The sequence below is a fragment of the Capra hircus genome, chromosome 15, assembly GCF_001704415.2.
Source record: "Capra hircus breed San Clemente chromosome 15, ASM170441v1, whole genome shotgun sequence".
In the NCBI taxonomy this organism is placed as follows: Eukaryota; Metazoa; Chordata; class Mammalia; order Artiodactyla; family Bovidae; genus Capra; species Capra hircus.
The window spans coordinates 25,114,999-25,131,751 of NC_030822.1; the positions used below are offsets into that span (position 1 = coordinate 25,114,999).

Sequence of the window (16,753 nt, forward strand, 5' to 3'; positions counted from 1 at the left end):
ATTTAGGTATTATAAGAAAAGCTTAGCTCACCAGGTTGGTGAGGGCTGGAAATTTGGGTCATAGAATTCGGTAATAAAAGTAAATAAAGAGATCTTTGAAAACATGATCCCAATATGCTATGCTTGGGAAACCAGCAATTCCCAAGCATGCTAAAGACAGTTATATGCAGTCATGAAAAACAAAACCCTATAGGCAACAGAGTAGAAACATGTTTTGAGACAAGTTTTATTTGAAACACAAACTTTATTTGAAACAAAGCTTTATTCAAAAGAAGCCTTATTTGAAGAGAGAATTTGGTTTAGCACAAAATGATTTGAAGGCATTCTGGAGACTCTCACAGATGGGCAAAAGAAATTAGATTATACATGCATCTGAACAGAAGAGATGCTTTATTTGAAAAAGAGGGAACATGGCTACAACATCTAAAAAGTTGGCATTGTATATGATTAGAAAGAAAAGAGAACTCTTGTGAGAAAGATGACATGTTCAGTGTTAAAGAGATTAATACATAACTGATATGGCTCATGGTCTGTGAAGACAAATAACCTTGTCATATCTTAAAAATACACTCATTGGAATCTTCCTGAAGTTAGCAACAGGAGAGTCAGTCTCTACTCTGGACACTCTGCCTTAAGATACGTAGCCTTGACATGACCACATCCCAATCAGCATAAGCGCCTTCTAGATGGCGGGTTATCTCAGTTCCGGCTTCGTAGCTTCGTCGGCCGTGAAGTAAGCGCCAGTTATCAAAGGTAATCACATCACCTAGACAAAAGATTTTTTACAGTCTGAATATAATCTTATGTGTAAATGATTTGCTGAACTAGAAAATGTGAAATGCAAAAATAGCCCTGCCATGTGGTTCACATCAAGAAACAATATGTTTACTTCTTTACATAAAATTACATATTCACTTTTTCGTGCAAATCAGATCACTAGATGCTGATTGCTTTAAGCCTTTTGACATCTCAAATACATAGACTGTCAGGCCCCTGTAGACACTTTTATAATTCTTACTTAAACTATTATCTCCATGCAAAACTTCTGAATTGTTCTTCCTGATTGTTACTTACCTCCTGCTCAGAAGTATTTTCTTTAAATTGAAATATAGTTGATTTACAATGTTATGTTAATTTCTGCTATACAGAAAAGCGATTCAGTTACACATATACATATACATACATTCGTCTTTATATTTTTTTCCATTATGGTTTATTACAGGATATAGAAAAATTCCCTGTGCTATAGAGTAGGACCTTTTTGTTTATATATTCTATATACAATAGTTTGCATCTGCTAACCTCCAAATCCCACCCCATCTCCCCCGACCTTGGCAACCACAAGTTGTTCTCTCTGTCAGAGAGTCTCTTTCTGTTTCATACACAGGTTCATTTGTGCCATATTTTGGATTCTGCATGCAAGTGATATCATATGACATTTGTCTTTCTCTTTCTGACCTAAGAAATGCTTAATTCTAGTTTAACAGCCTCAGATAATTATAAGGATAGTAACATTCTTGGTTTGTCTTTCATGTTCTTAGTATTTATGTATGTTATTTCTAAGCCTCATAAAAATCTTGAAGGAAGAGTATTATCTCATCTTTTCATACATAGAAAACTGAAGCTCTGAGAAGTTGAAGCACTTGTCAGAAGGTTTCTGCCATTAAATGGTGAAGTTTGAATTCTAACTCCTGTTTTTTTGGGTATTTTTCTCCCATTGCATTTCCATTTTACATATTACTGCTCTTAAAAATCCACGTGGTGTTGACTGCATAACAGTGAATTTATGAAGATTCTAGTAGTACTTTACTAGATCCAAAGATCAATTTAAACAAACAAACAAACAAAAAAGCACAAGAGAAAAGTATCTTCTACTTGGCCCAGTCAACAGGAGGGAGAAATTAGGCCTTTTATTTTAGATATCGAAATCCTTGAGTTTCATGTCACTTTATTAAGTAGAGATGATCCAGAGAACCCACAATGCTTTCTGCTTCTTTATCCAAGTGGCTGCAATATTTCAGTACGACTTTGTTTCAGGTAGCAATATGCCTGCCAGATCAGATAAGTGCAGTGAGTAAACATGACTCATGAACTTTAGAGTGAGAGTCATGGGGATAATTTTATCTGTTTACCAAGTTAGAAGAATTAAGTATAAGCTTCAGTTTGTATTGATTGGCTACCAGAATAGAAAATATGTCATCAGTCTTCATATCAGATATGAGATTTTATTTGGCCTGTAGCTTGTCTTTCAATATTTATTCGTTAGGTTAGAGGTTATTAAATTTTGATGTGTTTAAGGATTATCTAGGAGCTTATTTAAGAATGAGTATTTTAAAGTCAATTTAGAGCCAGAAGTCTGCTATTTAAGCAAGCTGGCTATACACCAAGACTCTGTTGTAAATTGTTCCACATGCCTCATCTGAGAAAAACTGCTCTAGATACTGTGCTCAATGCTTAAGATGGAAGAAAACCCATTCTTTCAGTTGTTTGAGGAGGTGTGTTCACTGACCTGGATTCATCTTGAAAGTGAACTTGAAATCTTTACAGTTCATGAGGTCAACAAACTCCTTCAGAGCAGCATAGAAAGGCTGAACTCTCTCGACAGGTACATCAAATATCGTGTCTCTAGTTGCATTATTGAAGTTGATACGAACCACTTGATCTTTATCATCTAATCTGTTTTTCAAAGAGAAGAAGTTAAAATATAGAGGTCATGAAGTATCTATTTACATTTGTAAGGGTCATTTCATCTTGGATGATGTTTCTGAAATACAATATTAAAGAATCCAAACATATGTACAGAAAATATTAAGGTTATCTGTGATACAAAGTATTCATTGGTTTTTCATTTATTCATTTAGCAAGTGTTTTTGGAAATCTTACCACCAAAGTGCCAGAATGATTCAAATTACTTCAAAATAAATGTTTCTGAGAAATTTAAGTTAAAAATTCTGTTAGGAAAATTCATTCATTCTTTGAAAAAGAGTAGCTTTTACATATTAAAATATTTCTATGTTATAATTCATAGATCAGTCAACTTACATGTTTTATCTATTGGGGTTTTAAGTATGATTTTATTGGAGCATTATTGGGAAGAAAGACTTGTTTTTTTTAAAAGCTTGAAATAATCTGTTTTAATTCAATCCCTAATTTATAGATGGGGAAACCAAGGCACAGAGAAAGTAGAGTCTAGCTGGAAGTACATTCTTTGGATCTTTCCATCTATGTTAACTGTCTTAGTGTATAGGCTTCAAGAAGACTGATACTGTATTTCACTTAATGTTGCATTCCCAGCACTTACATGGAGCCTGGGCATAATAGGCAGTTAATATATATTTGTTGCATATGTAACTTTGTATATTTTTTAGTACCTTTGGAGAGTACCAAGGTCTTTTGAGTACCTTGAGAGATTCTAATATTGTGATCTCTATAGTATTTCTTAGAATGTAAATCATGATCATGACAATATAACATAATACTGTTTTTAATGTAAGAAATAACATTTCTAAATTTAAGTGTGTTGGTTATAATTAGCAAGGTATGAGCATTGTTTAGACACAGAGACAAGGAAGAAAAAACTTTTTTAGCTTATTAGGAAGATGGACATTTAGCCAGTTCTAAAATAGCAACCAACTTTATCTTTTCTTTAGGTAGAAAGAGAACAGATAGAGAAAAAGTGAAAGTGGTCAAGGATGGTGATGAAGTGTCAAGAATTACTCCTTGGTCAGCTTAGGAGGTGGTAATGTGAACCAATAGCTGACTGATGGGTCAAATGGAACAGACTCTGGTACATGTTCCAGGGCTTAGTGACACTGATTTGGGATCTAGATTACACTCGGCTGGCTCCTCACACAGAGAGAACCAGTGGTATACGAAGTATGGCTACCTGGTCCCCACACTTTGTATCTCAGATTAATAGTCAATCCTGTGAGCCAATGGCAAGTATAATATGTATACTTATGTAGTAGCTATGTAGTCTTTTTCCAGTAGTCATGTATGGATGTGAGAGTTGGACCATAAAGAAAGCTGAGTACCAAAGAATTGATGCTTTTGAACTGTGGTGCTGTGGTGCTGGAGAAGACTCTTGAGAGTCCCTTGGACAGCAAGGAGATCAAACTAGTCAATCCTAAAGGAAATCAGTCCTGAATATTCATTGGGAGAACTGATGTTGAAGCTGAAGCTCCAGTACTTTGGTCACCTGATGCGAAGAAATGACTCATTTAGTAAGACCCTGATGCTGGGAAAGATTGAAGGCAGGAGGAGAAGGGGACGACAGAGGATGAGATGGTTGGATGGCACCACCGATTCAATGGACATGAGTATGAGCAAGCTCCAGGAATTGGTGAGGGACAGGGAGGCCTGGTGTGCTGCAGTCCATCGGGTCACAAAGAATCGGACATGACTGAGCAACTGAACTGAACTGAATGATAAACTCTTAGAAATAGTCATTAACAGCAACTCTTTTCTAATTGAGTAGTGACTGAAAACTACCTGTTGAACCCATATAAGGAAAGAAAGTGAAAGAAAGAAACAGGTTTTCAAAAAAGGCTCTTAGAACTTGAATTTATATATATTGATAAAAATACTGGACTGGAAGAAACACAAGCTGGAATCAAGATTGCTGGGAGAAATATCAATAACCTCAGATATGCAGATGACACCACCCTTATGGCAGAAAGTGAAGAGGAGCTAAAAAGCCTCTTGATGAAAGTGAAGGAGGAGAGTGAAAAAGTTGGCTTAAAGCTCAACATTCCGAAAATGAAGATCACGGCATCTGGTCCCATCACTTCATGGGAAATAGATGGGGAAACAGTAGAGACAGTGTCAGACTTTATTTTGGGGGGCTCCAAAATCACTGCAGATGGTGACTGCAGCCATGGAATTAAAAGATGCTTACTCCTTGGAAGAAAAGTTATGACCAACCTAGATAGTATATTCAAAAGCAGAGACATAAAGTAATGTCTCTGCCGACTAAGGTCCATCTAGTCAAGGCTATGGTTTCTCCTGTGGTCATGTATGGATGTGAGAGTTGGACTGTGAAGAAGGCTGAGCGCCGAAGAATTGATGCTTTTGAACTCTGGTGTTGGAGAAGACTCTTGAGAGTCCCTTGGACTGCAAGGAGATCCAACCAGTCCATTCTGAAGGAGATCAGCCCTGGGATTTCTTTGGAAGGAATGATGCTAAAGCTGAAGCTCCAGTACTCCGGCCACCTCATGCGAAGAATTGATTCATTGGAAAAGACTGATGCTGGGAGGGATTGGGGGCAGGAGGAGAAGGGGACGACCGAGGATGAGATGGCTGGATGGCATCACGGATTCAATGGACATAAGTCTTAGTGAACTCAGGAGATGGTGATGGACAGGGAGGCCTGGGGTGCTGCGGTTCATGGGGTCTCAAAGAGTCGGACACGACTGAGTGACTGAACTAAGCTGAACTGAACTGAAAAAAATGCAAATATGACTGAATAGGCAGTGGAGTGCTCTTCCCTGCTGCCCCAACTTTACCACATAGATAAAGGATGCTCTGTAGCCTGCAGTTTGTAGCTTCATGAACAAAGAATGAAGGAAGAGGTCAGTCAGCAGAAGAGACAGTGGATCTTCAGGTTTGAGTGACACAAAGTGTAGAGCTTGAGACATTTTGATTGATGTGTTCATACTGCTGGTTTCAGACTCCTTTCACAGTTTCTGGGGACACTTTCCCTTTTCACTTTATCTTTAAGATTCTAGCCTAACTCCTCCTGACACACATCTCTTCCTCTCTCCTTGCATTATTTTCTGTGCATATAACAATGACGGACTTCCCTGGTGGCTCAGATGGCAAAGAATCTGCCTGCAATATGGGAGACCCAGGTTTGATCCCTGGGTTGGGAACATCCCCTGGAAGAGGGCATGGCAACCCACTCCAGTGTTCTTGCCTGGAGAATCCTCGTGGACAGAGGAGGTCACAAAGAATCAGACATGACTGAGCAGCTAAGCACACAACACTGACAGCCTTTGCGTCATCCTTCGTGTCACTGACTAGGATGTTACATCTTTGAAACTTCCCTTGGGACTCTTCCATCCCAGCCACTCTGCTGATTTGTTTCTTTTTCCACTAACACAATGTACCATGGGATGCTCAATGAAATCAGAATTGTGTATTTCATGGTACATTGTATTAAGCTTTCATTTCTAAGAGTTCATCTTTTGCTCACACGCTCAGTTGTGTCTGACTCTTTGCGACCCCATGGATTATAGCTTGCCAGGCTCCTCTGTCCCTGGGATTCTTCCTCCAAAAGTGCTGGAGTGGGTCACCATTTCCTCCTTCAGGGGATCTTGGCGACACAGGGATCGAACTCACATCTCCTGTGTTGCCTGCATTGGCAGGTGGATTCTTTACTAGCAGCGCCACCTGAGTAAGCCCCTAAGAGTTCATACATGTGGGCAAAAATAATTCCTCTCTCTCTCCCTGTGTAGTACAGTCTCTGTTTCTTTTAACCTGGTGTTGACTTTCTATATGAGAAAATAAGTCACAAATTTGTTTTTAACATTCTAAGAAATGACCTGAGGGGAAATCGAAAGTAAATTTAGTTGTGAGATGCAGAGATGTTATTCTGAGGATGAAAGAATGTTAGAGGAGATGTGTGCTTGGCATCATGAGGATGGATCAACATAAAATGCAAAATTGGACCTTAGCAAGCAGGATACGCTGTACGTAAAAAGAGGATGGAAAGAAAGTCTTGATGCAGGATTATATGCTGTTCAGTTCAGTTCAGTCACTCATTCATGTCCAGCTCTTTGAGACCCCATGGACTGCAGCACGCCAGGCCTCCCTGTCCATCACCAACTCCCAGAGCCTACTCAAACTCATGTCCATTGCATCGGTGTTGCCATCCAACCATCTCATCCTCTGTCATCCCCTTCTCCTCCTGCCTTCAATCCTTCCCAGCATCAGGGCTTTTCCAATGAGTCGGTTCTTTGCATCAAGTGGCAAAATATTGGAGTTTCAGCTTCAACATCAGTCCTTCCAGTGAATACTCAGGACTGATTTCCTTTAGGATGGACTGGTTGGATCTCCTTGCAGTCCAAGGGACTCTCAAGAGCCTTCTGCAACACCACAGTTCAAAACCATCAATTCTTTGGTGCTCAGATTTCTTTATAGTCCAATTCTCATATCCATGCGTGACTACTGGAAAAACCAGAGCCATGACTAGACGAACCTTTGCTGGTAAAGTAATGTCTCTGCTTTTTAACATACTGTCTAGGTTGGTCATAGCTTTTCTTCTAAGGAGCAGGCATCTTTTAATTTCATGGCTGCAGTCACCATCTACAGTGATTTTGGAGCCCCAGAAGTAAAGTCTCTCACTGTTTCCATTGTTTCCCCGCCTATTTGCCATAAAGCGATGAGACTGGATGCCATGATCTTAGTTTTCTGAATGTTGAGTTTTAAGCCAACTTTTTCACTCTCCTCTTTCACTTTTATCAAGAGGCTTTTTAGTTCCTCTTCACTTTCTGCCATAAGGTTGGTGTCATCTGCATATCTGAGATTATTGATATTTCTCCCGGCAATCTTGATTCCAGCTTGTGCTTCCTTCCGCCCAGCGTTTCTCATGATGTACACTGCATATAAGTTAAATAAGCAGGGTGACAATATACAGCCTTGATGTACTCCTTTCCTGATTGAAACCAGTCTGCTGTTCAATGTCCAGTTCCAATTGTTGTTTTTTGACCTGCATACAGGTTTCTCAAAAGGCAGGTCAGGTGGTCTGGTATGCCCATCTCTTTCTTATTTTCCACAGTTGGTTGTGATCCACACAGTCAAAGGTTTTGGCATAGTCAGTATAGCAAAAGTAGATGTGTTTCTGGAACTCTTGCTTTTTTGATGATCCAGCAGATGTTGGCAATTTGATCTCTGGATCCTCTGCCTTTTCTAAATCTAGCTTGAACATCTGGAAGTTTATGGTTCACATACTGTTGAAGCCTGGCTTGGAGAATTTTGAGCATTACTTTGCTAATGTGTGAGATGAGTGCAATTGTGTGGTAGTTTGAACATTCTTTGGCATTACCTTTCTTTGGGACTGGGATGAGAACTGACATTTTCTGGTCCTGTGGCCACTGCTGAGTTTTCCAAATTTGCTGGTATATTGAGTGCAGCACTTTCATAGCATCATCTTTTAGGATTTGATATAGCTCAACTGAAATTCCATCATCTCCACTAGCTTTGTTCATAATGATGCTTCCTAAGTTGCACTTTCCTTTTGTTCCAGGATGTCTGGGTCTAGGTGAGTGATCACACCTTTGTGGTTATCTGGATCATGAAGATCTTTTTTGTATAGTTCTGTGTATTCTTGCCACTTCTTTTTAATATCTTCTGCTTCTGTTAGGTCCATCCATTTCTGCCCTTTATTGTGCCCTTCTTTGCATGAAATGTTCCCTTGGTATCTCTAATTTTCTTGAAGAGATCTCTAGTCTTTCCCATTCTGTTGTTTGCCTCTATTTCTTTGCATTGATCACTGAGGAAGGCTTTCTTATCTCTCCTTGCTATTCTTTGGAACTCTGCATTCAAATGGGTATATCTTTCTTTTCTCCTTTGCCTTTAGCTTCTCTTCTTATCTCAGCTATTTGTAAGGCCTCCTCAGACGACTATTTTGCCTTTGTGCATTTCTTTTTCTTGGGAATTGTCTTGATCCTTGCCCCCTGTACAATGTCCTGAATCTCCATCCATTCCATAGTTCGTCAGGCACTCTGTCTATCAGATCTAATCCCTTGAATCCATTTCTCACTTCCACTGTATAATCATAAGGGATTTGATTTAGGTCATACCCGAATGGTCTAGTGGTTTTCCCTACTTTCTTCAATTTAAGTCTGAATTTGGCAATAAGGAGTTCACGATCTGAGCCACAGTCAGCTCCCGGTCTTATTTTTGCTGACTATATAGAGCTTCTCCATCTTTGGCTGCAAAGAATATGATCAATCTGATTTTGGTATTGACCATCTGGTTATGTCCATGTGTAGAGTCTTCTCTTGTGTTGTTGGAAGAAGGTGTTTGCTATGACCAGTGCGTTCTCTTGGCAAAACTCTCTTAGCCTTTGACCTACTTCGTTTGTACTCCAAGGCCAAATTTGCCTGTTAGTCCAGGTAGCTCTTGACTTCCTACTTTTGCATTTCAGTCCCCTTTAATGAAGAGGACATCTTTTTATATGCTGAGAAAGGGTGAAAACCCCAAAGATGGGGAATAGCCATCTATATACTAGCTATGCATGCAGGACAAGCGTTTAAACATAAATCAACAATGTCTTGACTGCAAACTAGCAAATGCAAAACCTCATCAGTGATGCCCATAAAAGAGCCCAGTGAAGACTGGGGAATCATCTCCTATAATTCAAGGGTGGTGCTATAGATTCTCTTCATTAGTTAAAATATTATTTCTCATTGAGAGAGATATGATGTGAATGTGTTGTGAGACTATTACTATGATCTTGCCTACCACATCACGTTTTATGTAAGAAAATTTTATACCTTAAGAGCATCTTGCAAGTTCATTATTTTCTTGTCTTGCTTTGGTCATTAGAAACTCAGAGCTGAAATTAAAATCTATCACCAGTAAATAGGTTGGATTATGAAAATGATAGCTAGCTAAAATTTATTCTGCTCTTTCTGAGTGTGGCATTGTGACAGCAGTGTCTGTATATTTTCCCCTGTAATTCCCACTGCAATTGTTATGTGGTAGGTATTACCTCTGGCTCCCCAGGTAGCTTAGCTGGAAAAGAATCCCCTTGCAGTGCAGGAGACCCTGGTTTGATTCCTGGGTCAGGAAGTTTCCCTGAAGAAGGATAGACTACCCACTCCAGTATTCTTGGGCTTCCCTGGTGGCTCAGGTGGTAATGAATCCACCTGCAATGTGGGAGACCTGGGTTCAATCCCTGGGTTGGGAAGATGCCCTGGAGGAGGGCATGGCAACCCACTCCAGTATCTTGCCTGGAGAATCCCCATAGACAGACAAGCCTAGCAGGCTACAGTTCATTGGGTCTCAAAGAGTCAGACAGCACTGAGTGACTAAGCACAGCCCAGCACAGGTATTCATATTACTCCTTCTTTTTCTTTTTACTAACAATTATTCCTTTTCGTGGCTTAGCAAACATAAGTCATTTGACCAACAGCACACAGATAACAAGAGAAGGAGTTGTGTTCATGTGACTGGATTTGTAACCACTAGGTTGCACTGCCATAGCTTAATCGACCAATATTATTATTTTTTTAATCACCATTATTATTTTTGTCCTAGTTTCTTTCTTTATTTTTTATTGTACTGCATGATACTTAACTTTCTCAGCAGCCTCCAAGATCTTTTTGTATTAAATAGGAAATAAGCAACTCAAAAGAGTGAAAAGATTTAACCACTTGGAAAATTAACCCAATCAGGGTACTGAAACCCTTGATTAACTGAAAACTCTGTTTCATCTCCTGTTGTTAAAAACACATTTTAAGTGAATTAACGTTAAAACTTGATATTCTCTAGGGATATTTCTGAGACCTTGATAATGACCAAATTCTGGAATTTCACTATAAAAAAAATAACACAGCCAAATTATGATTCAGATGATGGCTATTTGGTTAACCTCACTCAATAGCCAAGTTTTTTTTTTTTTTTTTTTTTTTTTTGCCTCTATTCACTAGCCTTGCAGACTCTGTAATCATATTGTGTCACAACAAAACGATAATTTGTAATGGTCTTTTAAATATTTAAAACTATCATGTTAAACCTAGGAATCTTGAGAGTTATTCCTTCCTTTTCCATTCTCGATGACTGACCTCTTAGATAATGTTACTTTGGACTGGGAGTTATTTTTTTAAGTCTGTCTTCCTTTCAGATCTTTCATCCAATATTTCAGGGAAATATGCTGATTAAATATGCAAAAATATATCCCAAAGAGGACTCTTCTCCACACTGCTGCTGTCACTACAAGGACCACTCTTGTTCGAGGTACCCTCGGCTCTGACCTGCAGTCCCATAGGCGCTCCTTAGCTGGGCTTCTTATTCCTGCCCTTGTTCTCCTACACTATGTTGAGCACAGCAGCCAGGGTGATCCACTAAAAATGTAAATAACTTTATATCAATATAGATGTCTCTCTTTTGGTCAACATCTTTCACTAAGAGTGAAAGCCAGTGTCCTTATGATGGTTAACACAGCTTTATATGAACTGAAAACCGTCTGGCCTCCTCTCTTAACACTCTGCCCACAGAGTGGCTTCTTGTGGTTCCTTGACCACACCAAGCATCTTCTTAGGGTCATCCTAGAATCTTTGCTCTAGCTGTTTCTGGAAACTGCTTATCTTCTGGACAAACTCCCTTACTCTTAAGTTTTGCTCAAATATCACCTACTCAGTAAAGCTTGTCCTTGAAACACTATTTCAGTTCAGTTCAGCTGCTCAGTCATGTCTAACTCTTTGTGACCCCATGGACCACAGCACACCAGGCTTCCCTGTCCATCAACTCCCTGAGTTTACCCAAACACATGTCCATTGTGTCGGTGATGCCATCCAACCATCTCATCCTCTGTCATCCCCTTCTCCTCCTGCCCTCAATCTTTCCCAGCATCAGGGTCTTTTCAAATGAGTCAGCTTTTCGCAGCAGGTGGCCAAAGTATTGAGTTCAACTGAAACTCTGTTTAACGATGCAAATTTCATCCTCCCTAAGCCTTTGGCTCTTAGCCTCCCCTAACCTGCCTGACTTTTCCTTGTTTCTTAAGCACTTAAAATATCTTAACACTCGTTTCAATTTCCCCATTTATTTTAAAAATTTCTAATTCTCCGCTCCCCCATTAGTAAGTAAGCTTCATGAGGACAGGAAAATGCTTTGTTTACCAATGTATCCCATGCACCAACAAGAGTGAATGGCCTCAATAAATATTTGTTGAATGAATAAATGATGATCATGTGTGTATTTAAGAAAGCTGAGTTAGTATATTGGGGATTTGATTATTTATTAAATGAGTTTATTTCATATTATTTGGTTATTTCTCCTAAAAGAAGAATACAAACTTAACTGTAAAATCGAAACACCTCAAAACTCATTAAGGTCAGATTAAATCAAACATGTCCTAGAAAAACAATGTAGGATAATTCTCAAATAAAAGGATACATGCGTGGCCTTTGTAAATACTCTCTTATGAAATAATGCTAAACAAAAAAAGAACATAAAAAGTTCTGTGTAGGGAACATATGATTTTTTTGGCATCAATCTGGGGAGATGTTATTGTTTCTTTCTCCACCCTTGTGGTTCAGTTGAGGCTGACCTTTCTTTGGAGATGAACGTGCGATCCAGGGACAGCCAATCAGAATTCTCTGACTTCCTAGCCATGGTGATTCTTCCAGGATATATTTACTGGGCAGCGAGTCTACATCTTTGCTGTAGCTATTGGAAAATAAGTATTTTCTGTGTGCTGTCATTACCAGCTGAAAGGACAATGAAAATTTGGAGTTTCTACTAATTTTTTTAAAAAATGAAGCCAACACTTCATTTTTGGATGTGTTGGCTAAAAGGTGAAGGAAAAAATAAAAGGTCAATATCAGATGATACTTTTCAACTGCTAGACTATCAAAGTTTGAGTTATAGTCTTTCACTTCTGAAAGGGTCCTGATTAGTACAATCACGATCACACTGATTATAACTATGCGGAATTTATAGTTTAAAAATGAAGAATACATGAAGTCTTAGTTACTTATATTGATTAAGAACAGAGATTTCATGGAGTTTCATATTTGTTTTTTATTTTTTTTTTTAATGGTGACAGGGTTCTTTTTTTGCTCTTTCATTCGAGAACTGGGCTAAACAGTTAATATAAAGTAAAGCTCAGAAGTGTATTGGATTTTTCTGTTTAAGCTTTAGGTTAATGAAGCTTTTGCTGTCAACTGTTTTATTGAGATGAGAAACTTAGAAACAGTACTTACTCTATAATTTTGTGTTTGGATTGTACTGAGAAATCACAGTAATCCACTCCAATGTCTGTGAAGTCCACGAAGGTGGAGGACAGAATCTGGAATGCTCGAGGATTTTTTTCCTTGAGCTTTTGGCACACATTGAATCCATCTACAATTTCTGACTCACCCCCAGTGACGGTTTGCTTTATGCAGTGCAGAAGCTGAACCTAGAAACAGAAACAGAGAACCATGTTTTAAAGTGGTATGCACCTACATTTTTGACAGCTTTAAAGAAAGATTCATAAAGGTAATATACTTTCATATCTATCACTTGTGTCAACAGAGAAAGAGGTTGGGGAAAAAGTTGCTTGAAATCAAAAGTTTACTGTTCAAATAGTGTTACAGTTTAAGACAAGGATGCAATCAAATACTGTTTGTAAACAAAAGGCACAGATCCTAAGAGCAGTAGGGAGTGAGCACTTCTGTTGGCTTCACAGAAGAAGTGGAATTTAATTTGGGTAAAGTTGAAGGGATGAGATTTTTGATACATAGACTAGAACAGTGAGAGCAAATCACTTGGCAGTGTTGATGGGTGTGCAAAACCACACACTTCACTGGGTCTCAAAATGTCTGGCTTCAGCAGAGGGTTACAACTGGAAATAGTAATCCACTTGGAAAGGTAATTTGGGATCTAATCAGGGGAAGTCTTGAACGTCAGATGAAAGATTCGACTTTCTTGTGCACAGAGAGGAATTGTTAAAGGCTTTTGAATATGGAAATAGTGTAGTCAAGACTGAGTTGAAAATTATTAGTCCAGTGGTGTTAATAAGGGATACAATTTTTTAAGGGAGAAACTTGTGAGAGAGTAACTACTTGAGAATCTAATGCAGTGAAAGTGAAAGTCACTCAGTCGTGTCCAACTCTTTGCGACTCCATGGACTATACAGTCCATGGAATTCTCCCAGGCCAGAATACCAGAGTGGGTAGCCTTTCCCTTCTCCAGGGGAATCTTCCCAACCCAGGGATCAAACCCAGGTCTCCTGCATTGCAGGCGGATACTTTACCAGTTGAGCCACAAGGGAAGCCCAAGTCACAAGGGAGGTAGTTCAACTATAATGATAAAGGAATGAGGTAGGATGAGGCTATGAGGATGAATAAGCCCCCAAAATAGTGGGAATGAGAAACCAAAAGGATGTAAGTGTTAGTTACTTTTACTAAGATTTAGAGAAAAATGCATGATTTCATTTTGGAAAGCTAAATGTTTAAATATTTTAAACAATATTCTTTTGAATGGAGTTATTTTCCTTGGTTATGTGATTCCTTTTAGTAAGTCAGCATGGGTGGGTGATTTTGAATACCTAAATTTAGGCTGTGATTTTATGCATAAAGAAACCAACACTCTTCAGCTGTGAAAACTTCCTTCTTCATGAAATAAAAATAAAAACCAATGTCTGACAATTTTTATACAAAGGAAGAGGCAAATATGATCAAATATACAGACTAGGGGGATACCAGTATAAGTGGGAAAATATCATTTAGCTTGGCTAACTCTGAAGATTGAGAGGGCAAGTGCTGCCCGTTAGAACTTTCTGTGATGATGGAAATATTCTTCCACGAGCCCAATGTAGTCATCCCTAGTCCTGTATGTGTGTTGTGCACATGAAATGTGGTTAGTTTTTCTGAGAAACTTAACTTTAAACTTTATTTAATCTTAATTTGTTTAAATTACAACTTAATCCTGGATGACTAGTGTCTACTGTATTGGATAGTGCAGACCTAAAATAAAAATCCTTTTCTAAAATTTTAACTTTTTAAATTAAATTTTTATTTTATATTGGAGTATAGTTGATTTTACAATGTTGTGTTAATTTCAGGTGTACAGCTAACTGACTCAGTTACACATATACATATATACATTCTTTTTCAGATTCTTTCCCCATGTAGATTATTATAGAACATGATGAATGTTTACAGGTTTTTTTTCCCCAAAAAAGAATATTCTATCTTTTTTACTCTCCCTCTGCCAGCAAGCCACTCCCTCTGCCTGGAATGCCTGCCCCTAATCTGTGCCTGACTGATCTCAGAACTTCAGAAACTAGTTCACTTCTTCCCTGAACAGCCCCCATTCTGCAAGATCGGGCAGCATTTGGTATCTGTGTTTGTTTAGGAAGCTCTTGCCCTGGTGCTGATTCTGCTGTTTTAGAACAGAATCTCCTCTGGTTCATCTCTTTGTAAACTGTGAGCTCCTGGAGGGCAGAAACAATATTCTCCACTCTCCTTTGACTCCTACAGAGTGCCTCATCCGTAACAGATATACAATGACTGTGTGTTCAGACAAACCAAATGTGTCAGTGAGAAATGTGTCAGCCAGTGTGTGGCTGTGAGAAATCCTGCCTCCTTCCAAAACCATACAAAAGTTCTATTTAAAATATAATACACATGTGGTCTTAAATTATGGTGTTGGGCTGGGGGAAAAGGAGGAGACAGAGGATGAGATGGTTGGATGGCAACATTGACTCAATGGACATGAGTTTGAGCAAACTCTGGGAGACAGTGACAGCCAGGGAAGCCTGGCATGTTGCAGTCCCTGGGGTCCCAAAGAGTCACACCGGGAGTGACTGAACAACAAAGTGCATATTTATTTGTTCCCTACAACAGTCCTTCAGTTCAGTTCAGTCGCTCAGTCGTGTCCGACTCTTTGCGATCCCATGAATCACAGCACGCCAGGCCTCCCTGGTCCATCACCAATCTCCCAGGAGTTCACTCAGACTCACGTCCATCGAGTCGGTGATGCCATCCAGCCATCTCATCCTCTGTCATCCCCTTCTCCTCCTGCCCTCAATCCCTCCCAGCATCAGACTCTTTTCCAATGAGTCAACTCTTCGCATGAGGTGGCCAAAGTAGTGGAGTTTCAGCTTTAGCATCATTCCTTCCAAAGAAATCCCAGGGCTGATCTCCTTCAGAATGGACTGGTTGGATCTCCTTGCAGTCCAAGGGACTCTCAAGAGTCTTCTCTAACACCACAGTTCAAAACCATCTATTCTTCGGCACTCAGCCTTCTTCACAGTCCAACTCTCACGTTCATACATGACCACAGGAAAAACCATAGCCTTGACTAGACAGACCTTAGTCGGCAAAGTAATGTCTCTGCTTTTGAATATGCTCTCTAGGTTGGTCATAACTTTTCTTCCAAGGAGTAAGCGTCTTTTAAACCACAGTCCTTAGAATTTGATAATTTCATCTCCATTCTGTAGAGGAAGAAACTAGGACTCAGGTGTAAAAACTGGCCAGCTGGTAAGAACTCTGCTAATATATGGCAAAAGTAGTGTTCAAATCTTGGCCTTTGTGCTTTAAATCCTCAGACAGCAAGTTCCTTTCCTGTGAAGGGAGAAGTCCCTTTATAGCACTGTTGCTAATTCAGTATTGTGTGGTATGTGCGTTGTGTTTTGTAAACTTAAACTTCCATTTTTAGATTGATGACACCTCATTTTCTGCTATTATGAGAGAACTGACCTAAATGAATAATTGCTCATCCTTAAATTGATGTCTTCTTTTTGAGCTTGAAAATATGTGCATAAACTGGCCAAGTTCTTGTAGAAAATTGACTCATTGCCAAGGCAATGAGGGGTGAAGCAGCATGATTAAAAAGAAGATGAAATGGAAATATCAACCTCAAGTCTCTCAAACTCCAAGAAGACGAAACAATAACATAACTTGGTCTGTGGTAGAATCTGTGTTCTTCAAATCCTTTTTAGACTCTGCCATAATGAAGTCACAGAATATTTCAAACATAAACCTTTAAAACAAAGGTCAGCTGATGTCTTTTACATATGGCTAGGCCAACTGATAATCTT

At 39.1% G+C, this 16,753-nt stretch overlaps 1 protein-coding gene across 3 annotated transcripts in view; it reads right to left on the reverse strand.

The window, feature by feature from the left end:
- Positions 374-16,753, reverse strand: part of BBOX1 (gamma-butyrobetaine hydroxylase 1) — a 71,240-nt gene continuing 54,860 nt past the window's right edge. For all 3 annotated transcript variants that reach the window (XM_005690020.3, XM_005690021.3, XM_013969835.2), the window contains 3 exons: positions 12,930-13,126; positions 2,510-2,676; positions 374-766 (listed from right to left, as the gene is read on the reverse strand). In XM_005690020.3, coding sequence (XP_005690077.1) covers positions 606-766; positions 2,510-2,676; positions 12,930-13,126 — 525 coding nt within the window. In that variant the 3' untranslated portion in view covers positions 374-605. The remainder of the gene's footprint in view (positions 767-2,509; positions 2,677-12,929; positions 13,127-16,753) is intronic.